General features: G+C 37.6%; 3 protein-coding genes across 4 annotated transcripts; 1 reads left to right on the top strand and 2 right to left on the bottom strand.

Annotated features, from left to right (window-relative positions):
• Positions 1 to 1831: 1831 nt before the first annotated feature.
• On the top strand, positions 1832 to 7248 carry LOC128246193 (uncharacterized). Of its 2 annotated transcripts, none has more exons than XM_052964485.1 (3): positions 1832 to 1930; positions 5052 to 5263; positions 5770 to 7248. In XM_052964485.1, exons 2-3 carry the CDS (start codon positions 5055 to 5057, stop codon positions 7079 to 7081), a joined length of 1521 nt encoding a protein of 506 aa, XP_052820445.1. In that variant the 5' UTR covers positions 1832 to 1930; positions 5052 to 5054; the 3' UTR covers positions 7082 to 7248. The 2 variants fall into 2 exon arrangements, with proteins under 2 accessions (XP_052820445.1, XP_052820377.1); XM_052964417.1 differs by having other exon boundaries at positions 1848 to 2143.
• Positions 7249 to 14324: 7076 nt separating this feature from the next.
• Positions 14325 to 15528, bottom strand: LOC128235313 (neurogenic locus notch homolog protein 1-like). The gene is made up of 2 exons (XM_052950132.1): positions 15524 to 15528; positions 14325 to 15198 (listed from the first exon to the last, which is right to left on the bottom strand). The coding sequence occupies exons 1-2, from the start codon at positions 15526 to 15528 to the stop codon at positions 14325 to 14327; spliced, it is 879 nt and encodes a 292-aa protein (XP_052806092.1).
• A 1709-nt stretch (positions 15529 to 17237) lies between these two features.
• On the bottom strand, positions 17238 to 26967 carry LOC128234193 (uncharacterized). Its single transcript, XM_052948266.1, has 8 exons — positions 26782 to 26967; positions 22701 to 22891; positions 22239 to 22359; positions 21673 to 21789; positions 20992 to 21164; positions 20155 to 20446; positions 19356 to 19502; positions 17238 to 17598 (listed from the first exon to the last, which is right to left on the bottom strand). The coding sequence occupies exons 1-8, from the start codon at positions 26831 to 26833 to the stop codon at positions 17501 to 17503; spliced, it is 1191 nt and encodes a 396-aa protein (XP_052804226.1). The 5' UTR covers positions 26834 to 26967; the 3' UTR covers positions 17238 to 17500.
• Positions 26968 to 27205: the final 238 nt, after the last annotated feature.

Raw genomic sequence — 27205 nt, 5'->3', positions numbered from 1 at the left:
CTAGTTTGGACATTTTACCAGTGCAGGGCTAACAGGCTTGTGTTAATTTCAATTTCAACTGCTGGCACATTAGCCATTTTTAGCACTGATAAAGTTAAGAAATTCTTAAATTGGAATGAAACTTAAAACAAACCTCAATGTTTGTAATTTTTACTGATATATATATATATTATAATGTATTTATGAAATTTCATTAGATAAAATAAATTACCAGTATATCAATATAATATTGATTCGCATGTAATTCAAACTCAAGACCAGTCAGTCAAAACAATATATTTATTGTAAAAATAGAATTACAATGGGCTATATAATATTGACAAGAATGTTCCAATTTTCACAATGAATTTTTTTATACTTTTCTGATTTGTAAATAAATGACAAGAATTTATAAGCCCCTAAATGCTTTTCTTATTGGCCACCGCTGGGATTTGAACCCAGAACTCTTTTTACATGGTAAGAAGTGTTTTTTCTTAAAACTACAGTGGCTGTGTAAAGAGCAGCATGGAGCAGTATGTCGTAAATATACAATTTCTTACCAGAATAAGTACAAAAATCATTAATAATAGTACAGTAACGAGGGAATACAGTCATTTTATTAACCACCTATGCAGGTAATTTCAATGTCAAAGTTATTTTGGCTAAAAAAAGAAGGATATATGGTAATCCATCAATGTATAAGTAAGTTAATATGCAGACACGAGCATGTGAACTCTGACCTTTAAATGTCTTGTGTGACCTTGACCTTTGAGGTATGGACCCGGGTCAAGGTCACTGCACATCGTCTTAATGAGGACAACATTTGTACCAAGTAATATGGTAATCCATCAATGCATAAGTAAGTTATAGTGTGAATACGAAATGTGACTGACAGACAGACAGATGGAAAGACTGACAGACGAACAAAGTGCATTCCTATAGATCCCTCCCCACTCTATGGCAGGGGATTAAAAACCCATCAATCAGAATAGGGTTCAATCCAAAAAATATCCCCTTAGGATTAATTAACAATTTTACAAGACAAATATCAACACTGAAATCTTTATTCATTAAATAATGGTGAATATTCAATAAAATACGAGAAATTTAAGATACTGATCATCGCTTGTAGAAATGAGCATAGACTGCATAGTCCCCACTGCGGGGCCACCTTGAAGGTAAAAACACAGCCCATTTCCCCGGCTATCCCCGGTTTACCACTAGACCTGGGGGGGGGGGGGGGCGTGGTTACAATTGACTGGTGCATTAATAATACAAATAACTACAGATAACATTTGAAAGTCCATGAAAATGTGCAAAAACATCAAACAAGTGTCCATAACAATTTGCACATAATTTTTATGCAGTTATCATATTTTTGAAACCTCGAACTATTCCAAAAAAGTGAGGGCACATATGTTAAAAATATTAAAAATGTCAAGAATAGTCATATAAAATAAAAGTAAAAAAGTATAATAAATCTGAAAAATGCAATGAATAGTTAAAAATAACACATTTTATCCAAAAAATGTATCCAGGTGAAATGCAATTTTTTTCCCAAAAAAGACGGTACCGACTTCTAAAGTATAATTATTCGACTAAGTTTGTCTTTTGGGTAAATAAAGAAATAAGATATCGATAATGTATATTCGTCGAAAATGGAGTGAATAACACCAATATACTAACATGTTATACAAAGGAATACAATAACGTTTTTACATCAGCTCTCCTGATTATTTACTACCTACACCGCCATTTTGATTTGGTTCCCGTTTTCCTAATACTTTTCGATTGCACGACGGGCACCTGGTTTAGCTGATACCGGTCTCTTTTTGTAGAAAAGAAAATAAGGGTACCAGTCTACAGCAAAGCGTTATCTTAAACGAGTTCATTAATAAACCAACACCGGCTAGCGAATTTCAGAAAAGAAAATTGATTTTATCATGGCAAGGTTTATAAATCTATTTTAATCCCATCTAACGTGTAAACAGGTCAGATAGTGCACTCGCACTACACATCCAATGCTCGCCTACCTTGGTTTCACCGATATATCTTCAACTATATCGTATGGCATGTCACGGTGACTTGTCACAACTCGTTTTCAAGTTTATAAGGTTGGATGTTTATTTGCGATCACTTCCTGATACCAAGGACATTAATTATTGTAAGTCGTTTCGTTAAGTCATTAATTGTTCTTATTATGTATTGTTGTTGTAATTCATAATACGTTGTTTCCATACATTTATCCCATAAACTAATCTGAAGTTTAATTCATTTTTGAATTCAGTTTCGTTTTACATATGTGTCATAAAGGGCGTTTTACGTATGTCATAAAGGGCGTTTTTCATATCTCATAAAGGGCGTGTTACAAATGTCATAAAGGGCGTTTTACATATGTCATAAAGGGACATAGTTAATACTGCATAGATGTACACTATATCCATATGACTGCCGTTCGCAAAATAATAAATTATTTCTACATTAATGAATGTACAACTCTCTTAAAGCTACACTCTCAAAGATTTACCGTTTTTACAACTTTTTTTTATTATTTGTCTTGGAATGAGCAATGTTTTGCGTAATCATCTGCAAACTAGTGATAAAAGATGGCTGACAAAATATTGCATTGCATACTTTCATATTTCAGTTCGAAAACTAATGTTTTATGGTTTAAAGCGTTACTTATGGTTTATGTTAAGTATTCAACGTGTATTAAACAATGTTGCGAGCAACTTGAGTGAACTATGGCGTTGTTTCCGATCCGGGCAATATTTTATCATTATGTTCACTATTAGGAAAGCATCTGTTTCACAGCTTGGGATTTGTTTACGTCCACTAGGTTCATGTGTAAGGTTAACAAACATCTTGTATTGTACAAATGGAAAAAAAACAATATTATAACACGCAGTAACGAGCCAGTACAGCTAAATATCTAAAGTGACACTCTTATTCAAAATCAATACATAAACATGTTTAGCAAACATAAACTTGACCTTTAACTACTTTCTAAATAATGCATTTATGGAACATATTATTTACTAATAACAAAATTGTAACCTTGTATTTAGATGAAAACGCAAAAATATTAAATGATTGGTGAGTGCTAAAAGACTTACTGCAATCTACTATGGTCTCATAAGGTAGACATACCCTGTTTTATTCACCTTTCATCCAAATTAACCGTGGTATGTATCCTTCATGAAGACCATTGATTTCGAGGTCCTTTCTGGTATTTAAAAACAATTGTATTAATTGAGGTAAATCTTTTTTGGGAGTAAGAGTCCATCTTTAAATGATGGCTGTGTTAAGAGGCCATGTAAGAACGGTTAATAAATAATGCATTTGCTCATCAATAGTCGCATTACGACAAAAATAACACCTTACTTTGCAAGAAATCGATATTAAAAATTGGACACTGTTACGTTTATGAATTTCTGTTTAAATAAGTCCTGAATTGTTTGATGTTATTTCGATTAAAATGTTTAAATCATAATATATTGTCTTAAGGGCTTACATATTAAGTTATCTGGTTTGGGCTGATATGACCAGTTTAATGTATAATTTCATACAACACATGAACGGCCATATCATCAGCAAATAATAATAAAATAATCACAAGATTATTAATATATGTAAGGCTGAATTCACATCGCTTGGCAAAGATAACTAAAATTATCTACGAATGAAGATAACAAAGATGTACTATTACATTTACCTGGATGGCCAATTTTCCCGGCTATCCCCGGACCCTGGGTGGGGGGTGGCGGGGGGGAGGGGGGAATATTTCTAAAACATTTACAAGTCCTACTATTTTTAACAGTTTATAACAATTATGAGTACTGAGAAATGCATTTTAGAATTAAAAAAAATAACTTACGAATTTATGTTCAATTGTTGTAAGTCGTGTGTCCGTGTATTTTAATATAAGTTTTGCCCTCAAAATCCTTTTAGTTATTATTTTCAGGTTATTTTATATTTTAAAACTGAAAATAACCTGAAAATTGATACACCGGAAATAAATAACAACGGTGCGTCCTGCAAAATATTCCCGACAAAAAATACTGTTTTGCGGTTACCCGGACCTGATTTTGTCCTGACACGAGGAAATTTTGCTCGCGAAGAATGTAAAGCTTGGAAATACCTTCAAAAAGGCGTAGTCGACGTTGCAGGTTTAAATTCTATGTAAAAGAAGTTCAGAAAATAGAGGAAATTCAGCAGTAAACAAAAATAATAATATGCGCGGCCAAAAGGTATGTGCGGGCGCAAAAAAAGTTCTTTTATTTATTTTTTTCTCTTTTTCCGAATTTTAGGTGCGGCAAATCCGACGAACAAATGATCAATTTGTTGTGGCCTTATGAGACAATAGTAGATCACAGTAAATATTTTAGCATTTACCAATCATTTAATATGCTTTGCGTTTTCAGCTATAAGTCTATTATAAACACGGTTACAATCTTGTTATCAGTAATTCATATTTTCCATCAATGCATTATTTAGTAAGAAGCTGAAGGTTTATCACTCAAAATTTATATTTATTTTGGTTGTATACGTATTGATTTTGAATAAGAGTGTCACTTTAAGGGGATATAACTTACATTTGAAACAAACCAACTGAGTTATTAAAGAAAATAGAGAACACGCGTCTAGTTTGTGCTTTTTGAGCGATTGCACCTTGGAGATAACTTCCTTCTGAACTTGCATGCGACGTGTACAGTTGTTTTATCGAGAAAAAAAAACACTGTAGATCTGACTTCGTTTCTATACATATGCCTCAATCCGAAATCTGCTAACCTTCATAACTTGTGCATGATAAAGAATGTATGAAATTTCAAAATATTTAATGTATAAAAATATACGATAAAAAGTAGATTATTTGTTTATTATATGTATCATAGAATACTAAATAACATTTTTATGACTCTCAGTCCAAGAGATGACCCTAGGGACCAATCGCTCGACTCGCCAAAAATGCAGTCCCAATACCAAGTAACTGTGTGTATGACCATAAGATTAAATTAAGTTGAATATTGAATACCAGCCCTGTCTTGAAATATGATAGCGATTATTTTCAGGTCATGGCTGCTTCAGACCGCAGAGCGTTCGAAAAAGCCATAGGTAAGGCGGGAGGTAATGTTCTGCCGATGAAAGAGCTTGCGGTGTCTGGTATTGTCTGTTTGAAGAAGGACACAGAAAAAGAACATACGCTGAAAGTTGACTTCAACATACAGTCCGACGGAAATATTGTCCCTGGGTCAACACAGCACGTCATCGACAACATTCAGAGGTTTGATGTGACTTGATTTAAAAAAATGTCCATCCACTTCACTTAAAGAGATACCTAAATACTAAACTTTAAAACTCTCTTTGTGTGAACAATTACACGTGTATAATGTTATTTCGTGCAACAAAAGCTTGATCGTCCATATTATAGAACAGTGCGTGTATATGCCACGTGATAAATGACGTCATAAATGCTACACACACTGATACATGAGGTTGACTGTATACTATCATTAATAATATGCATTCGAGAAGTTCCTTCATTTTTTAAAGTACTTGCATGAATCATTAGTTGCCAAATGAAGATTTATTTTGGCATTACTCAACTTGTTTTTTGTACATTCAACCTATCGGAAATAGAGCATTCTATTATGTGGATATATCTTAAATTCCTGTTATATTTCTGTTTTTTATACAGAATAATTTAAATATATGAGCATGGTTATAACATGACCTTGAATTAAATGTATTCTACATTTTCATTAAATGTATAATGGTATTTGCTTTTAGAGATAGTGCGGATGCTACTGAACTCAAAAAGGACATCTGGAAGTACTCCCAAAGATTGATTCGTTACGAAGATAACTTACATCTGTTTGGCGTTATAAAAGTATCACACCAAACTACCGATTATATCGTCACTCTCAAGCAAACTGTCGGTCATCCTACAGGAAAAGGTCAAAAGAAAACTGTCGGTCATCCTACAGGAAAAGATCAAAAGCAAACTGTCGGTCATCCTACAGAAAAAGATCAAAAGCAAACTGTCGGTCATTCTACAGGAAATGGTCAAAAGCAAATTGTCGGTCATCCTACAGAAAAAGATCAAAAGCAAACTGTCGGTCATTCTGCAGGAAAATGTCAAAAGCAAACTGTCGGTCATTCTAAAGGAATCGGTCAGAATCAAGCTGTCGGTCATCCTACAGGAAAAGGTCAAAAACAAACTGTCGGTCATTCTAAAGGAATCGGTCAGAAGCAAGCTGTCGGTCATTCTACAGGAATCGGTCAGAAGCAAACCGGAGCTAAAACTGTCACTCCAAAAGTTGGCAAGACGCCTAATGAGAAAGACGACCGGTGGTCGCAAGATATACTTCTTCCATCTGGAAGCTTAGTTGCAAACAAAAGTGGCACAGATCTTCCTGTGAATAATGATAAACCGTCTATTCCACAACGCAGACCTGTAGCCTTTATAGAGAAATACATTGCCAAGAAACCTAAAACGTCAGAAAACGAGAGAACATCCTGTCAAAAGATTGACAGTTCCATAAGTGGTGCGACAGGAGGAAAAATAAATGATTCTATTAAAAATACAGCAACAAGTAAACCTAGTACATCGGCAAACTTTAAGATGGGAGAAGAAGACAGAAGTCACGGTGTGCTGAGCTCCTCAAATAGCGGTACACAGCAAATACAGTCGACTAGGGTTGTTTTCTCTTGCGGAAATTGTGGAAGTAAGGAATTACAAACCAGAAAAGGAATAATATCGCACATTAAAAAATGCGCTATGGTAGAGCACGAGGAAGCACTACGCTATATTATAAAAAAAAGAGTACCATGTCATCCTGTACAGCGTGAAATGAAAACTGAAAAAATGGCATCGGGTAAAGATATGAAACGAAAAAGAGATGATTCACCAGATGAAGGATTACATGCAAAGCCAAAGGAACCGAAGATGGGGATGATATGTAAAATATGCAATGCTAGGTTTGAAGAGCAACGCTTTTGTTATAGTCATATCAACATATGCCATCCTGAAGCACCCGAGCCGATTGCTAGTCATATTATGTTTGAAGTAAAAAACAAAAACGATACATATTTGGTGTAGATATGATTTTAAAATATAACCAAACTCAGGACTGTTTTACTTTGCACTGCAGTAGATACGTGTATAAAAATATGTACAAATAAGTTTAAAATCGTCGGGTTTTCCCTTGTATCAAATGATAAGCAGATATAATCATATTATGAAAGATATAAAATACTTGCACTATATCGGAGAGTTATTTCTTTCTTTTGTTTTTAACCATGTAACCATGGTAACTAGAATGGTGAGTGTCGTTGGGCGGGCGGTCGGACGGGCGGGCGGTTAGTCGTCAAATTAGGGGTTTCCAACGAATGACTCAAGTTTTGTTCGTCATGTAGACACCAAACTTGCTGTATAGTAAAAACAATGTGGATAGCTCACTTGGGATTTGGTTTGGGTCAGTTCCGTCAAAGGTCAAGGTCACCGTTACTAAGACAGAAATTTTGTTTACGGCGAATAACTTCTGTTTTGTTCATCATTTGAACAGCAAACTAGGTGCGAATTAGGTCTGTTCTGAGCTCAGTTCTATTGAAGGTCATTTTTGTCACTAACGGCTCCTTTGCAGCATTGATGACCACCTTGTATTCGGACTTGGTAGGCGGTGTCAAACTCAACTTTTATATGGAACAATTTTGTAAGGTTTGAGATAAAGTGACCAAACTTGGTTTATAGGAAGAGTTATGTAAACCTTTCATGGTATTGCGTTTTGGGTCCTTAGGTTCAAGATCAAGGTCACTGTAACTAAAAACAGAAAAAAATAGAACTGAATAACTTAGTAAAGGTTGACATATTGTGACCAAACTTGGTATGTGATAAGAATTGACGGAGTACTTTCATGTGATTGCGCTTTAAGCCCCTACGTTAAATATCAAGGTCACCGTGATATGGAATAGAAAAACAGCTGAAACTGAATCTCGCATTGCGGGGTTTTTGTTTGTTTATAATGCATTCTCATATCAAAAATGTCACCAGTATGCTAACATTTACCATGCCATTCGTAGCTTGCTGGTGTTAGCGTGCAGATGATATCGTGCCGATGATAGCGTGCTGGTAATAAGCTGTTGGTGTTGCGCTCTCATGATAGCGTGCTGATGATAGCGTGCGTATGATAGCGAGCTGACGATAATGTGCTGGTGATAGCGTGCTAGTGATAGTCAGCTAATGACAGTTTGCTAATGAAAGCTTGCCTGCGATGGCGAAGATGGCGTGCAGATGATGGCGTGCTGGCGATAGATAGCTGATGATAGCGAGCTGATGAAAGCGTGCTTGTGATGGGATTCGGGTGATAGCGTGCTGATGATAGCATGCTGGTGATAGTGTGCTGGTGATAGCTTACTGATGATAATCAGCTGATGACAGTTTGATGATGATAGCTTGGCTGCGATGGCGTGCTGATGATAGTATGCAGATGATAGCGTGTTGGTGAGAACGTGCTGATGTAAGCTTGATAGCAATAGCGTGCGTGTGATAGCGAGCCGATGATGGCGTTCTGGTGATAGAGTTGTGATATTGACCCGCTGATGATAGCATGCATATGATAGTTTGCTTGCGATAGCGTGCTGATGATAGCATGCTGATGAAAGCTTGCTGCGACAGATGAAAGCGTGCTGGTGATAGGTGCTGATGGCAGCTTGCTGGGACATGCGGATGATGAAAGCGTGCTGGTGATAGGTGCTGGTGCCAGCTTGCTGGGACATGCGGATGATGATAGCGTGCTGGTGATAGCGCGCTTGTAATAGCGTGCTGGTGATAGGTGCTGATGATAGCGTTCTAGTAATATCGTGCTGGTGCCAAGTTGCTGGTGATAGTGTGCTGGTTATAGTGTGTTGATGAAAGCGAGCTGGTGACATCATCCTAATGATAACGCGTTGAAGACATATGTAGTCTGGTAGTGTGCTGATGATTGTGTATGTGTAGCTACAAATAGACATCGTACTTCGCGACCATTCTGATGTGAACTCCACTGTTACGTGTACGTGTAGCTACAAATAGACATCGTACTTTGCGAACTTTATGATGTGAACTCCATTGTTCTTTTGTTGGCCTTACGATAACTAAAGACATCCCCACACCTGGCCTTACGATAACTTAAGCCATCCTCACACCTGGCCATACGGTAACTAAAGCCATCGTCACACATGGCCTTACGATAACTAAAGCCATCGTCACACCTGGCCATACGGTAACTAAAGCCATCGTCACACCTGGCCTTACGATAACTAAAGCCATCGTCACACATGGCCTTACGATAACTAAAGCCATCCTCACACCTGGTCTTACGATAACTAAAGTCATCGTCACACCTGGCCATACGGTAACTAAAGCCATCGTCACACCTGGTCTTACGATAACTAAAGCCATCCTCACACCTGGCCATACGGTAACTAAAGCCATCCTCACACCTGGTCTTACGATAACTAAAGCCATCGTCACACATGGCCTTACGATAACTAAAGCCATCCTCACACCTGGTCTTACGATAACTAAAGTCATCGTCACACCTGGCCATACGGTAACTAAAGCCATCGTCACACCTGGTCTTACGATAACTAAAGCCATCGTCACACATGGCCTTACGATAACTAAAGCCATCCTCACACCTGGTCTTACGATAACTAAAGCCATCCTCACACCTGGCCTTACGATAACTAAAGCCATCGTCACACCTGGCCATACGGTAACTAAAGCCATCGTCACACATGGCCTTACGATAACTAAAGCCATCCTCACACCTAGTCTTACGATAACTAAAGCCATCCTCACACCTGGCCATACGGTAACTAAAGTCATCGTCACACCTGGCCATACGGTAACTAAAGCCATCGTCACACATGGCCTTACGATAACTAAAGCCATCCTCACACCTGGCCTTACGATAACTAAAGCCATCGTCACACATGGCCTTACGATAACTAAAGCCATCGTCACACATGGCCTTACGATAACTAAAGCCATCGTCACACATGGCCTTACGATAACTAAAGCCATCGTCACACATGGCCTTACGATAACTAAAGCCATCGTCACACATGGCCTTACGATAACTAAAGCCATCCTCACACCTGGCCTTACGATAACTAAAGCCATCGTCACACCTGGCCTTACGATAACTAAAGCCATCCTCACACCTGGCCTTACGATAACTAAAGCCATCCTCACACCTGGCCATACGGTAACTAAAGCCATCGTCACACCTGGCCTTACGATAACTAAAGCCATCCTCACACCTGGCCTTACGATAACTAAAGCCATCCTCACACCTGGCCATACGGTAACTAAAGCCATCGTCACACATGGCCATACGGTAACTAAAGTCATCGTCACACCTGGCCTTACGATAACTAAAGCCATCCTCACACCTGGCCTTACGATAACTAAAGCCATCCTCACACCTGGTCTTACGATAACTAAAGCCATCGTCACACCTGGCCATACGGTAACTAAAGCCATCGTCACACCTGGCCTTACGATAATTAAAGCCATCTCTCACACCTGGCCTTACGATAACTAAAGCCATCGTCACACCTGGCCTTACGATAACTAAAGCCATCGTCACACATGGCCTTACGATAACTAAAGCCATCCTCACACCTGGCCTTACGATAACTAAAGCCATCCTCACACCTGGCCTTACGATAACTAAAGCCATCCTCACACCTGGCCTTACGATAACTAAAGCCATCGTCACACATGGCCTTACGATAACTAAAGCCATCCTCACACCTGGCCTTACGATAACTAAAGCCATCCTCACACCTGGCCTTACGATAACTAAGCAATCCTCACACCTGGCCTTACGATAACTAAATCCATCCTCACACCTGTCCTTACGATAACTAAAGCCATCGTCACACATGCCCTTACGATAACTAAAGCCATCGTCACACATTGCCTTACGATAACTAAAGCCATCGTCACACATGGCCATACGATAACTAAAGCCATCGTCACACATGGCCTTACGATAACTAAAGCCATCCTCACACCTGGCCTTACGATAACTAAAGCCATCCTCACACCTGGCCTTACGATAACTAAAGCCATCCTCACACCTGGCCTTACGATAACTAAAGCCATCGTCACACCTGGCCATACGGTAACTAAAGCCATCGTCACACATTGCCTTACGATAATTAAAGCCATCGTCACACCTGGCCATACGATAACTAAAGCCATCGTCACCCCTGGCCTTACGATAACTAAGCCATCGTCACACCTGGCCTTACGATAACTAAAGCCATCCTCACACATGGCCTTACGATAACTAAAGCCATCCTCACACCTGGCCTTACGATAACTTAAGCCATCCTCACACCTGGCCTTACGATAACTAAAGCCTTCGTCACACATGGCCTTACGATAACTTAAGACATTCTCACACCTGGCCTTACGATAACTAAAGCCATCCTCACACCTGGCCTTACGATAACTAAGCAATCCTCACACCTGGCCTTACGATAACTAAATCCATCCTCACACCTGGTCTTACGATAACTAAAGCCATCGTCACACATGGCCTTGCGATAACTAAAGCCATCGTTACACATTGCCTTACGATAACTAAAGCCATCGTCACACATGGCCTTACGATAACTAAAGCCATCGTCACACATGGCCATACGGTAACTAAAGTCATCGTCACACCTGGCCTTACGATAACTAAAGCCATCCTCACACCTGGCCTTACGATAACTAAAGCCATCCTCACACCTGGTCTTACGATAACTAAAGCCATCGTCACACCTGGCCATACGGTAACTAAAGCCATCGTCACACCTGGCCTTACGATAACTAAAGCCATCGTCACACATGGCCATACGGTAACTAAAGCCATCGTCACACCTGGCCTTACGATAACTAAAGCCATCCTCACACCTGGCCTTACGATAACTAAAGCCATCCTCACACCTGGTCTTACGATAACTAAAGCCATCGTCACACCTGGCCATACGGTAACTAAAGCCATTGTCACACCTGGCCTTACGATAATTAAAGCCATCTCTCACACCTGGCCATACTATAACTAAAGCCATCGTCACACCTGGCCTTACGATAACTAAAGCCATCGTCACACATGGCCTTACGATAACTAAAGCCATCGTCACACCTGGCCTTACGATAACTAAAGCCATCCTCACACCTGGCCTTACGATAACTTAAGCCATCCTCACACCTGGCCTTACGATAACTAAAGCCATCGTCACACATGGCCTTACGATAACTTAAGACATCCTCACACCTGGCCTTACGATAACTAAAGCCATCCTCACACCTGGCCTTACGATAACTAAGCAATCCTCACACCTGGCCTTACGATAACTAAAGACATCCTCACACCTGGCCTTACGATAACTAAAGCCATCGTCACACATGGCCTTACGATGACTAAAGCCATCGTCACACATTGCCTTACGATAACTAAAGCCATCGTCACACATGGCCATACGGTAACTAAAGCCATCGTCACACATGGCCTTACGATAACTAAAGCCATCCTTACACCTGGCCTTACGATAACTAAAGCCATCCTCACACCTGGCCTTACGATAACTAAAGCCATCCTCACACCTGGCCTTACGATAACTAAAGCCATCGTCACACCTGGCCATACGGTAACTAAAGCCATCGTCACACATTGCCTTACGATAATTAAAGCCATCGTCACACCTGGCCATACGATAACTAAAGCCATCGTCACCCCTGGCCTTACGATAACTAAGCCATCGTCACACCTGGCCTTACGATAACTAAAGCCATCCTCACACATGGCCTTACGATAACTAAAGCCATCCTCACACCTGGCCTTACGATAACTTAAGCCATCCTCACACCTGGCCTTACGATAACTAAAGCCTTCGTCACACATGGCCTTACGATAACTTAAGACATTCTCACACCTGGCCTTACGATAACTAAAGCCATCCTCACACCTGGCCTTACGATAACTAAGCAATCCTCACACCTGGCCTTACGATAACTAAATCCATCCTCACACCTGGTCTTACGATAATTAAAGCCATCGTCACACATGGCCTTACGATAACTAAAGCCATCGTCACACATTGCCTTACGATAACTAAAGCCATCGTCACACATGGCCTTACGATAACTAAAGCCATCGTCACACCTGGCCATACGGTAACTAAAGTCATCGTCACACCTGGCCTTACGATAACTAAAGCCATCCTCACACCTGGCCTTACGATAACTAAAGCCATCCTCACACCTGGTCTTACGATAACTAAAGCCATCGTCACACCTGGCCATACGGTAACTAAAGCCATCGTCACACCTGGCCTTACGATAATTAAAGCCATCTCTCACACCTGGCCATACGATAACTAAAGCCATCGTCACACCTGGCCTTACGATAACTAAAGCCATCGTCACACATGGCCTTACGATAACTAAAGCCATCCTCACACCTGGCCTTACGATAACTAAAGCCATCCTCACACCTGGCCTTACGATAACTAAAGCCATCCTCACACCTGGCCTTACGATAACTAAAGCCATCGTCACACATGGCCTTACGATAACTTAAGACATCCTCACACCTGGCCTTACGATAACTAAAGCCATCCTCACACCTGGCCTTACGATAACTAAGCAATCCTCACACCTGGCCTTACGATAACTAAAGCCATCCTCACACATGGCCTTACGATAACTAAAGCCATCGTCACACATGGCCTTACGATAACTAAAGCCATCGTCACACATTGCCTTACGATAACTAAAGCCATCGTCACACATGGCCATACGGTAACTAAAGCCATCGTCACACATGGCCTTACGATAACTAAAGCCATCCTCACACCTGGCCTTACGATAACTAAAGCCATCCTCACACCTGGCCTTACGATAACTAAAGCCATCCTCACACCTGGCCTTACGATAACTAAAGCCATCGTCACACCTGGCCATACGGTAACTAAAGCCATCGTCACACATTGCCTTACGATAATTAAAGCCATCGTCACACCTGGCCATACGATAACTAAAGCCATCGTCACCCCTGGCCTTACGATAACTAAGCCATCGTCACACCTGGCCTTACGATAACTAAAGCCATCCTCACACATGGCCTTACGATAACTAAAGCCATCCTCACATCTGGCCTTACGATAACTTAAGCCATCCTCACACCTGGCCTTACGATAACTAAAGCCTTCGTCACACATGGCCTTACGATAACTTAAGACATCCTCACACCTTGCCTTACGATAACTAAAGCCATCCTCACACCTGGCCTTACGATAACTTAGCAATCCTCACACCTGGCCTTACGATAACTAAAGCCATCCTCACACCTGGTCTTACGATAACTAAAGCCATCGTCACACCTGGCCTTACGATAACTAAAGCCATCGTCACACATGGCCTTACGATAACTAAAGCCATCGTCACACATGGCCATACGGTAACTAAAGCCATCGTCACACCTGGCCTTACGATAACTAAAGCCATCGTCACACCTGGCCATACGGTAACTAAAGCCATCGTCACACCTGGCCTTACGATAATTAAAGCCATCGTCACACCTGGCCATACGGTAACTAAAGCCATCGTCACACATTGCCTTACGATAACTAAAGCTATCGTCACACATGGCCATACGGTAACTAAAGCAATCGTCACACATGGCCTTACGATAACTAAAGCTATCGTCACACATGGCCTTACGATAACTAAAGCCATCGTCACACCTGGCCTTACGATAACTAAAGCCATCCTCACACCTGGCCTTACGATAACTAAAGCCATCCTCACACCTGGCCTTACGATAACTAAAGCCATCGTCACACATGGCCTTACGATAACTAAAGCCATCGTCACACCTGGCCTTACGATAACTAAAGCCATCGTCACACCTGGCCTTACGATAACTAAAGCCATCGTCACACCTGGCCTTACGATAACTAAAGCCATCGTCACACCTGGCCTTACGATAACTAAAGCCATCGTCACACCTGGCCTTACGATAACTAAAGCCATCGTCACACCTGGCCTTACGATAACTAAAGCCATCGTCACACCTTGCCTTACGATAACTAAAGCCGTCGTCACACCTGGCCTTACGATAGCTTAAGCCATAGTCAAACCTGGCCTTACGATAACTTAAGCCATCGTCACACCTGGTTTTACGATAACTTAAACCATTTTCACACTTTGTCTTACGAACAACTTACGACAGGCTATGATCACCTTCGATTGAAAATTATGCGTCTCTGGTGTCAATAGTATCATCTGGTACCTGTCATGTACCAAAACCTGGCTGTGATAAATTAAATGCATGATCAACATATATACCATATCAAAATATAGCTTTTGGTGTTCATTCGGTTAAAAACATTGCGATCTAACTCTTAAACAACGAATACACTAGTATATCAATCAGTGCCTTTGGAACTACAGGGACAATAAAGGAATCAGACGGACAACAAAATACTTATATTATACCTCATATCAATTTGTCCCTTCTTTATATATATATATATATATATATATATATATATATATATATATATATATATATATATATATATATATATAATCTCGATCGGTCCGTATATCACTGTATTTTGATGAAAATCAAGTTTTATGACGTCAGCGGTCCATATTTTATTTTTGGCCGGTCCGGACCTCGCCAAAAATGTAATATGGACCGCTGACGTCATACGATTGGTTAGTGTGGCTTGCTATTTTCATAACGGCGAAAACTTGTCGCAATTAAACATTATCAGATTGTTAAATAAAACACATTTAAATCGCTTTAAAAATATTGTCTTGTAGTGAAAAGTATTCGGTATAATATAAAAAATATAACACACCACTTCGGGTCATATGGCATTATAAGGACCGGTCAGTCAGCCCCCGAAGGTGAATGGACTGAGTCGTTATACATCTTTGGTGGCTTCATTATCCACTACGGAATGCATCTAACACAAGAACGGTTATGTCACGCACAGATTCTTACTTTTCCTCATTTTTACCTTCAACTATACGTGCCTGGAATGAACTTCCACAGAATATGCGGGATTGTCGTTCAATTGCATCCTTTAAATATGCACTTCCTAGTCGATTGCCAGTCTGCCCGCATTACTATTATACTATTACTACGGTAATCGCCGATTACAAGCACTTCACACTCGACTGCGTACTAGTTGCAGTGGTCTTAACTATCACCTTTATTGTAAAAATATTATCAGCTCTCCTCTTTGCGAGTGTGGTGAAGTTGAAAGAAGTACTCGCTATTTTATGCATTGTCCTTTATATACCGACTCTCGACAAACTTTCTTTCGTGATATGTCAATTATCACAGAAATTAACATTGGTTTCATTCCCTATGGCAATCCAACCCTAAACAACGAGAACAACTCCAAAATATTTGATACTGTTCATAAATTCATACAAGACTCGAAACGTTTCTGATCATTACCTGACTTACAGTGTTTCCCCAATATGGTATGTACCCAACTTCTTTTCTTCCTTCATATCTGTCCACACCCTACTTATATATCCTTTATACTGTCACTTGTGCTTATTTTGTATCTATTATGTATCGTGTTTGAACTATTGAATCCATATCTAAAAAAACTTATTCCTATTTTTTAGCATTAGAAACAACTTTTCTCGCATAAAAGATATATATCGTCTAATCGTCAATCATACGCATTTTTCTGGTAAATGAGTAATTTAATTCCCTTGGAGAAGAACTCTATAAGCTACGCTTTCGTTCCAATCCATTTCAATATTATAGACAACTTGTGTGTGTGTGTGTGTGTGTGTGTGTGTGTGTGTGTGTGTGTGTGTGTGTGTGTGTGTGTGTATTCTGTGTAGTTTGTTTGTATATGTTGAATAAAATATGTTTAAATCAAATGTGCTTGAAAGAAGTGTGGTTAAAATGAGTCTGTAGGTCGATGCTTACACTCTAACTATGCGATAAGGATTATATCCAGTGAGATTGATCAACGAATAGGCCTAGCCCGAATGCGAGGATAAACACATTAAACGCCACACCTGAAAACGCCCACCAATATGAGCTTGTAGATTAAATAATTACATTGAAATTAATTTCCCGTTAAACTAGCTGATAAATAAGATACTCATTTTTTAAGAAAAAATAACGCTTGCGAAATAAATACTCCGGATGTAAATAAAACAAAACAAGTGATAGCGTAGGAAAATGATATTTGAGATTGACTATAGAAAATTATGGTGTTATACTGAACATTGGAACCAATTAAGACGTTTTTCTATTCTAAGCTCAACTCAATTCATTTCACTTCATAAAACGTATAAACATGTAAATAGCAAATATGTTAAGGCATGAATTTAAGCAGAATCAAACAGTTTTTACAGAAGAGCAAAATAATGTTATTATAGCTAAAATGAATAGAAAAGAGACTACAAGTTTCTTAAGACGTCCTGGCAATTTTAACACAAGTTGTAGAACCCTTTGAACGCGAAAAACAGGCAGATGATGAGCACTGTCCAACACATTTTGTTGTCCTGAGCAGAGCCTGAGCTTGAGTCTGAAAAAATAAATTTAAATGATATATTACTTACTCGCACGATTTAAGTTTTGTAAGTATTGGTGTCTGGAGAAATGGAGTTAACTGAGAAATAACTGATGGTATACGTGTGTGGAATCCGACCGGCGAATAAGCTGACCCCTATTTCTAGAAACATCTTAAGTCCCTTATAACAGGATTTAGCTAAGCTCACTATTTTTGTCGTTCAATAATTTGCGTAATACTTACTTCTTGAAAAGTTGGTATGCTTCAGATAAGAATAATCATTATGATAATCACAATAAACCATTTTTCATTTATCGAAACCCAATTTTAGTATGTACTTTGCCTTTTTGAAATAAACTACTTTAGCCTGTTAAGCTTAAGAAGTTTCGAGAATTTGGGACCAGTACTGTCTGAAGATTAATGTATAATTAAAGTTTTCTCCGCAAATCGGTAAAGACTATTTTGATTGTGAGTTTTAAACAAACGTAAAATACAGTATTGTGAGTCATGAAACATCTTTTTAGTTGAAAAATGGTGTGTTTAATTACATCATATATTATGAATTTTAAAACAGTTTTCTTTACTTTTTTTCTTTTATTTAACGGTAATATTATACGAGTGAAAAATATGTTTGAACGTTCAAAATTATTTGATAACGGACTTTAAAATGCTGTAGTTTCCAAACACACCAACGGTCAAGGCGATAACATCTCTTAAAATGTTTATAAGATGATACACTTTCATGAATTCATCTACAAAATTGCCCCTTGGGGGCATTTTTCCCTCATAGTCTATACATGTTGGTATGATTTTCAATGGCCGAAGGTACATCATACATATAGAAATTACAGTTAGTATATTTTTTTCGAATTAAATCAGACTGAAATGACGTATTTTGCAATATTTGAAGGCCAAAAAAACTCATGTGCTTTATAGAACCATCGACCCCCGTTGGCTCAAAATCCCAGGGACCGGCGAAAATACCTCGAGCCTCGGAACATTCCAGACATGCGGGAATGCTTAGTTTAAACATATTTATTTTACAACGATTGTGAAACAAGTTATTATAAATCACATTAATCACTCTCTTTGGCGATTTTACTTGAGAGTGTGGTCTTGTGTTTTGGGGGAAACCGGAGAACCCGGAAGAAACCCACTTGTTCTGCTTGGTGACCACGAACCAAACTCACATGCGCCCGAGCCGGGAAACGAACCCGGGTCGCCTAGGTGAGAAGCGAGTGCGCTAATCACTGCGCTAACCATTGGGAATGCTTGCGTTCAGTATAAAGTAATCGGTCCTTTACATTCAGTTCGAGCCAACGAGAAATTCGAGCCAAGCGAGTTCGAGCCAACGGCGAACGCCTGTTTCCGGTTAATGTTTTACATTGTCTTTTTAGGCACACAAAACCTTTAACCTGATACCAGAACCAGACAGCCAAAATTCATATATGTGTTGATCTGATGCCTAAAAGGTATCCTATTGGACGAAATAGTATAATTTTCAGCTATCATTTGTTTAAAACTTGGATGCATTGTCAACATGTTGCTGTTTTGGTTATTATGTACATTTAAATGATATGTATAATAAGTAGTAAAAAGTTAATTAATATTTTGGATTAATTTTAACCAACCGATTGTAACCAGTTTTATAAGAAGTTCCGGTTTAGCAGCAACTATTGAAACGTCTCTCGTTTTGGGGAAATCTTCTTTTATATCAAAAACAAGAAATATCTCAATTGTGAAACGGCTACGTTTTAAGATAATTAACAAACCTTTTAGTACAGGTGAAAGAGCATTGATGGTCTCTTTAAGTGCAAGTGACGTTTTTCCAAGGAACTGGAGGTTTTCCAGTTTAAACATCGTCTCAAGATCGTCACATGGTTTGTGATAACACACAGTCATATTGCCACGGAAGTTGACTTTATAAAACGTAATGAAATAAAGGCATAGCTAAATATAAATCTTACGTTTGTTTTACAATATCTTAAACAATGTACTAAATATGGAGTATTATAATTTTATTTTACTAATATTATTAAAGCTGCACTCTCACAGATTGACAGTTTTTACATTTTTTTTTGGTCTAAGAATAAGGTGGTTTTGGCATCAATGCCTTTAATAAAAAGTCATATAAGAAAAATTGCAATTAAACAGATCTCAGTTGTTAGAAAAACTGTCGATTTTTTCACATCCCTTAAAGCGTAAATGACGCTTTTAGCTAAAAACATTCCGAGCATATAGATGAAAGACTGTGATCAATTATTTTATCAGCAGTCTTATATAACTGGTTTCCATACATTTGCACAAAAATGAGTCATTCTAAGACAAAAATTAGAATACATGTCAAATCGGTCAATCTGTTGGAATTCAGCCTTTAATCATATTAGCATTTAAAAAAATAATAACATACTTTGATTCGAAAAATTTTAATGTGAATTTATACTTTCCGGAATAAACAAATGACAATTGTCATTTTTAATCAATTATACAATGTCGCGCATTGATATAAATAATCTACCTGTATCACAAACAGACCAAACTTGACCTAAAACTATTAATGTATCGTCGTACCTGTATCGGTCAGAAACAAAGCCGGGATTCCTGCAAGCCAGAAGTTAAAGTGATCACTTCGGCCAAAATTGGCCAGAAACGCTAGCTGAGACTCAGGAATAGAAGCTATGTCTTCAAAAGGGAGTGCAAATGTTTCTATTTCAAATTCACGTTGCTCCAACTTATCCCAAGACTCCTTGAAGGCTGTATTAAGATGTCCGTCCGAAACGCTTCTGTATATGGAAGCTAGAAAATCGCCCGTGAAATTATCTGCTGTCACGCTGTTATAAACGTCCCGAAACATGAACTTCAACTGTAAAACACATTCATCAAGGGTATTTCTCTATGATATTAAACCTAACGTTTGTTAAGGTCAGATTGGTCTAGTGGTATGGGTGCCCGACTTACACCGAAGAGGTCGTGGGCTCGAACCCCATCAGGATTTTTTTTTAAATCTCAAAATGGACACCAGTATTGGTTGCTACCGAGAAAGAAACCTTGAGACTGAATCATAATATCTAACAGCTATGTTCACAAACGAGCTTAAACAAAACTGTTACATCCATGTACAAAAAACACTTTTAAATCCCTACTCCGAGAATTAAAATACGTTATAAGGCACATTCTCGTTAAGTGTACTGCACTGAAAAAGCAGAGACAGTCACTCTCATTCCCAAACAACACCCACCCTCTTCCAAAACTTAAGCGGGATTCTATTTTCTGCTGTCACTCAGTCATATTAAATGATCGCAAAATAGTTTAAAAAAATATAAGAAAATGCATTACATGGGGATGAAAAAGAATTTTACTAGTTAATTCACCGTTTCATGGTGAATAAGTTAAGAATATATCACATACAATGTCCGTCGATCCCGGGGGAAGGTCTTGGGTCATCTGGCCACTCTCGTATTCTAAAATGGTGTCCAAAATGATGAAGCCCTTTGGTGAAAAGTCAGCCTGATTGTTTCCCCAGTGAGTCGTACTCCAGACAGGGAGCCAGTCGGTAAGCAATACTTTACTACCAGTAAGATCTGAATAAGTTAAATAAAAGATTTTAATCAAGTGTTAATCGTAAGTGTAGATATAATAAAACATACAGGGACAACTCGATCCTGCAAATACGGACTATCACCTGGGTCGAGTTAAATATCATAAAAGGTGTCGACTGTTTTGCTAGGCTTTTTCTTCTTTGAATCATTAAAAATTTAAAATACATATATTTTCACAACGTTTCGGCCTTCGTCTGGTTGCATGTAATATATAAAATGACGTCAAAAATCAGAATTCAACGTCATATGACGTCAACGGCGATAACGTTAAACTATTATATTTATTTTTACACAAAATATTTTCAAGAAACAGTTATATGGCATTATGGAATTTAAATGCAATATAAAAAAACAGATTTAAATATACAACGATGAAACAGTTTATTAAAATAACATATTTATGATGATTTCCCCATGTTACATACGATGTTCGATCGGATTATACACCAAAAGTATTTCAAGATGAGGAACATAAATATTAATAACCTACCATATTCCTCCACATCGAACGCGAGGAACATGATGGTATGTTCTCTGTTCCTTTGTTTGCTTATCTCCCTGGCTACGTACAGCAGGGCAGTTATGCCCGACCCATTGTCATCAACACCTGCGAGGAAAAGTGAATATTAAAGGAAAAGGCGTCATAAGAACGTGGGGGAAAATAGTTATTCTTAGTTGATACGTAAAATCACTGTTTAACGTATTTAAATTGAAACGCTCCAAAATATTGATTAAAGTTTTTCGTTGCCTGCTGACAAAACACAATCTATGACAAGATAAACAATTATCAATTTGAATTGGGGCGGTTCCAGGATTGTACGTTAAAGGCAGAATAGTTTAGGGATTTAACAATGTGTAGTCCGAAATTGTGCATTTTGGGCCTATTGTATTAATTTTGTTATCCTATATTGTTTAATTGGCCGATTTGAGGGTGGGGGACCTGCTGGAGGGACGAGACCTGTTTCACACACAAAAGTTATCGATTTGCTATTAGGTCGATGGAAAATTCTTTGTGTTCTCTAATGAGTGTCACCAAACTATCCGAAACTAACTTACCCTTTGTGTCAATCACAGTGTCATAGTGTGCGCCAACGCCGACTATTTGATCTTTTTTAGTACCAAAATATTTCCCACGCAGTACACCAATGATGTTCTGGAAATCTCCTGCTCCGACGACCTGAGCAAATTAAACAATTCGATAATGTTAAATACAATATGCCTAAAAGAAAACAAACGGATGACGGCTCATTGAATAACATTGTACTGTGCAGAAACACCGCCTTTAATAGCATTTAACATAGGTTGTTGATGTCAACAGCTCATCAATGATGTCAATGAACGATTCAAATCAAACAGTATAGGCTGTGTTCATATTTAGGATGTAGTTTGAATTTGCTACCGTTTTCCGGAATATATTTCAGTAACTTCAATCAGAGGTACAAATAAACCATTTACAACATGTAGGACCAAATCAAAACATTTAAGATATACATGCACACAAATAAGGGCTTTACTTACATCTGATGTAAAATTATGGAACTCGACTTCCAACTCAAACCTTCTAAATTCTGCAATAATGAAGTCACGTGACTGTTGCTTGTAGACCGCATTACTGATGTGATTGCGCGAGTTTGAAAAATTGTCCCGCAAAGTCGAGTTTAGATACTCCAAATCTGCATCGCTGGACGCTGCTGAATCAGCCGCTATACCTTAAACAATAGAATGATTTGTTTACACTGAAACTTATTTTGTTAAGTGTTTATTTTGTTAAATTTTGTTAATTTTGTGCGAGATTCATTCATCGATATATTCACGGATTGGTTATATTCATGCCATGGACATTAAGTTAGTAGAAAGTGTAACACCCGAATCATGAACGCTCGGTAGTGGTAAATGGATTCTAATAATTACTCTCTATTCAATTCAGTTATTTTATTAATTACAACTAACAGTAGCTAAAGGATTTATACTTCATCTTTAAAATGTTTAAATTGCAATTATTGTGTGGTTATTTATGTTACTGCCCTGGTCTTACAATAACGTATTATGTAAAATTTTGACGAAATGACCGCCATCTAATGGTCAGTCTTATATCATCATGCATACATATATATAGATATATATATTATTTCGAGATAAATATGATATTATACACTAGTTTTTCTCTTTATTATATATGTGTTGTCAATATGCATATGTTGTCTCTTTATCGTATAACCTTGTACGTCTGTTTCGTAACAAAGTGGACGAACTGCAATATCCTAGGGGCAGTCAGCAGCATAGCCGTTGACTTGCATACTTCTTAAGTTTACCTTGGAGTTTGAAACCCTTTTCGATTTAAGAATCATTTTCTCCCATCCCATGGATGCTTGTTAACACCGAGTTCTGTTGTGTGTTCATATCTGTAAACTCGTATGCCATTTTATATCGACTATTGGGTTTAATGAATTTGAAAATTAAAAACCCTAAGTAGACAAACTACATTTTAATCTCTACATCACAACCCTGGAGTATATCCCGTTTGAAGTATTTCGGGCACCACAACAATCCACCCTATATATATTACCCATGATGGCGGTCTCACCTGGCAGGTCAAAATTTGATCATTCGGGAAACACCTGCAGTCTTTATTCTCCTATTTGACCAGAGCCCCGAACCCAGTAGGTTGGAAAAAAAACTTTAATATGCGCTGTATAATTGCCTTTATGTGCATCCTCGGAATTAAAGAATCCGCTGTTCCCAAGAATAATCAATATGTTAAAATCCGGACATTTGATTGGATGCCTGAGACACACTTCAGCCAAAACGAAAACAGCAGAGAATATACGGTCGAATATGATTATTTTTGCATTCTTGCATTACTACGATTCGCTAGACTTTTTTTCGTGGTATTTTCTTTAGTGTAGCATTGGTATTTGTAACATATGTGCATTCTGATCTGCGATGGTTGTTGTAACATATGTGCATGTCTGATCTGCGATGGTTGTTGTAACATATGTGCATGTCTGATCTGCGATGGATGTTGTAACATATGTGCATGTCTGATCTGCGATGGTTGTTGTAACATATGTGCATGTCTGATCTGCGATGGTTGTTGTAACATATGTGCATGTCTGATCTGCGATGGTTGTTGTAACATATGTGCATGTCTGATCTGCGATGGTTGTTGTAACATATGTGCATGTCTGATCTGCGATGGTTGTTGTAACATATGTGCATGTCGGATCTGCGATGATTGTTGCAACATATGTGCATGCCTGATCTGCGATGGTTGTTGTAACATATGTGCATGTCTGATCTGCGATGGTTGTTGTAACATATGTGCATGTCTGATCTACGATGGTTGTTGTAACATATGTGCATGTCTGATCTGCGATGGTTGTTGTAACATATGTGCATGTCAGATCTACGATGGTTGTTGTAACATATGTGCATGTCTGATCTACGATGGTTGTTGTAACATATGTGCATGTCTGATCTGCAATGGATGTTGTAACATATGTGCATGTCTGATCTGCAATGGTTGTTGCAACATATGTGCATGTCTGATCTGAGATGGATGTTGTGACTTGAGCTACGAAACAAACTCACAGTTTGATTGTGTCCATGCCTGTGACTTAAGGATGTAATGACAGCTTGAAAAGGATGATTACTGTATAATAATGTAAATTTCCATTTTGAAATGATTTATTAAAACGATGTCTACAATATAGTTTCGCGTGATTTAAAAGTATTCGCTCATGTTGGACCAAGAATGAGTTTTTTTCCGGTAATGCATCTGAAAACACCTTTTATCATTATTTTACTCCATGATATCGATATAGATACAGGTATGGTATAACACGTATTTTGGTTTAAGTACAGAAAGAAAACTAGAAAACCGACGCCTAAAAACCACAATAACACGGGGACTTTTACAAAATGATAGATATTTTTACATTTTTAACATTATGCTGATAACATCACGTGATAATGTGAATCAACCCATCACGCGTTGTTATGCTAATGAAAATTGAGGTCTTCAAAGACAATATTTGAGCAAACATTTGCTGAAAGGTTCCAGCTTTTTATATCTTAGTTTTAACACTACTTACGATTTGCCACACTTTATTTTGTCAAACTTAAAGTGCATTTTACAAAAAACACACGAGAAAATACCTTTAACTTAGCCACCCAAGATGAATATATGCAATTAAAATAGAGAATACAAGTGTGTGCTTTATCGCGATATGGGAATAATTTTACAACGGTTCAAAGTTCAATGTATTATTCAGGTATTGCATTTCGTATTTATAAATGATTTATGACTTGTGATAAGTTGTTTGCGTGAGTACCTTTGTACACCTTCAATAAACATCATTAAAATGATGATAATAGCTTGTAGCATCAGACGTGAACGGTAATTAAGGTAAAATTGAGGAAGTTTAAAGTATGCATTTCCAAGTGAGCCTTTGCTTGTGGCACTTTGTTTACGTGGCGACAATTGTATTTCCTTTACTTGTAGTATTTAAGAATGCTTTTCATTGTACTTCAAGCATTTTTTATATCTGTGTATAATATATATATATATATATATATATATATATATATATATATATATATATATATATATATATATATATATATATATATATATATATATAGATATATATATATATATATATATATATATATATATATATATATATATATATATATATATATATATATATATATATATATTGTAATTGTAAGTTTGTCGGTTATGTAGATTGTAGATACGTTTATATAGTAAGTGCATTGCATTTTTGGCAAGTTCACCTACATTTCCGGGATTGGAAGTTCAGGAAATTTCATGTAATAGCTCATTGCAGTTTCGTTATCAATCAGTACGAACAATGCATAAAAATATGTTGGTAATCAAAGTTTGCACGACGTGATGCAGAACTTAAGAACATCCTATCTTTAGATGCACACGCTTTTTTATTGAACGAAGTCCTGGACAAAATGTTTCCAAATAGTTACTTCACCCACAACTCTCGTACAAATTTATATATAACTCGTGTTTCGCACTAATGTATATGTATATTAAATGGTAAATTCGGAGCAGTAAATATAACATAATTATTAATTTTATATGAAACATATTATCCGTAAGTTGAAAATAAAAAAATGAGTAATAAAAAAATGATTATATATGTAAAACAAATATTTACAACAAAAAGACGTTGTAGAATAAAAGGATCGAAATGAAATTACAAAACTATGTTTCATTCACTATATGTAAGTACATGTATAGATGCATAGTTATCGTACAGTATTACTAGATGTATTGATTATACTTATTCTTCTTACCAGATATATTTGTTTGTTGAATATAGTTTACGTTCTATATGTTTCTTTGTATTATGTTATGAATCTATTGTGCCATGTCTCTTCATATCGGAGGAAATAAAGAATCTCTCTCTCTCTCTCTCTCTCTCTCTCTCTCTCTCTCTCTCTCTCTTACGAATTTACAAATAATCAAATCCTAATTAAGAACTAAAATTTCGTTTTTACAAAAACATTTATGGAAATATGAGAATAAAAAAGATAGATAGAAAATAATAATCGCACTCACAGATCAACAGAAGAACAATCTTGAAGCCGAACAAACTTCTTACACGTAACATCCTGAAAGAGCAACGCTTGGTTTGTCTAAACAGTTCTGACTTAGCTTAATGATTAATTATTTCAAAATATCTGAGTTTTGATTCAGATCATGCTTGACTAAGTGGGTATATGTACATAAACTAAAAATAAAATAAATACTTATGCTTAAACTTCCGGGTTATGACCAGTTAATAGTAATATATACACCAGGGATATTTATAAAATGTTTTGATGAACGTGAAAGTTGCACAACTAATAATAAGTATTTACTTGTAATGGGAGATTTGAAGATGTACTCTTACTTCCAAATAAGATATACCACGAGTAAAATAATTATCATAATTTGGCGAAAAGAATGGATAAATATCAAAGACAATGCCCTTTTATGAAGT

Source organism: Mya arenaria, chromosome 1 (assembly GCF_026914265.1).
Source record: "Mya arenaria isolate MELC-2E11 chromosome 1, ASM2691426v1".
NCBI classification, from domain to species: Eukaryota; Metazoa; Mollusca; class Bivalvia; order Myida; family Myidae; genus Mya; species Mya arenaria.
The sequence above is the reverse complement of the archived record's forward strand: the minus strand, read 5'-3'. Positions and strand labels throughout refer to the sequence as shown.

Bases quoted from the DNA above. Each gene is read 5' to 3' on its own strand.
- LOC128246193 (XM_052964417.1), top strand. From the start codon at position 2,099: ATGTTTATTTGCGATCACTTCCTGATACCAAGGACATTAATTATT. The intron at 2,144-5,051 runs GTAAGTCGTTTC...GATTATTTTCAG, and splicing joins TACCAAGGACATTAATTATT to GTCATGGCTGCTTCAGACCG. The intron at 5,264-5,769 runs GTTTGATGTGAC...ATTTGCTTTTAG, and splicing joins GTCATCGACAACATTCAGAG to AGATAGTGCGGATGCTACTG.
- LOC128234193 (XM_052948266.1), bottom strand. From the start codon at position 26,833: ATGTTACGTGTAAGAAGTTTGTTCGGCTTCAAGATTGTTCTTCTGTTG. The intron at 20,447-20,991 runs GTATGTGATATA...TGTGTTTTACAG, and splicing joins CCCCGGGATCGACGGACATT to TTGAAGTTCATGTTTCGGGA. The intron at 17,599-19,355 runs GTTTGTTAATTA...TTATTTTTTCAG, and splicing joins TCTTTCACCTGTACTAAAAG to ACTCAAGCTCAGGCTCTGCT.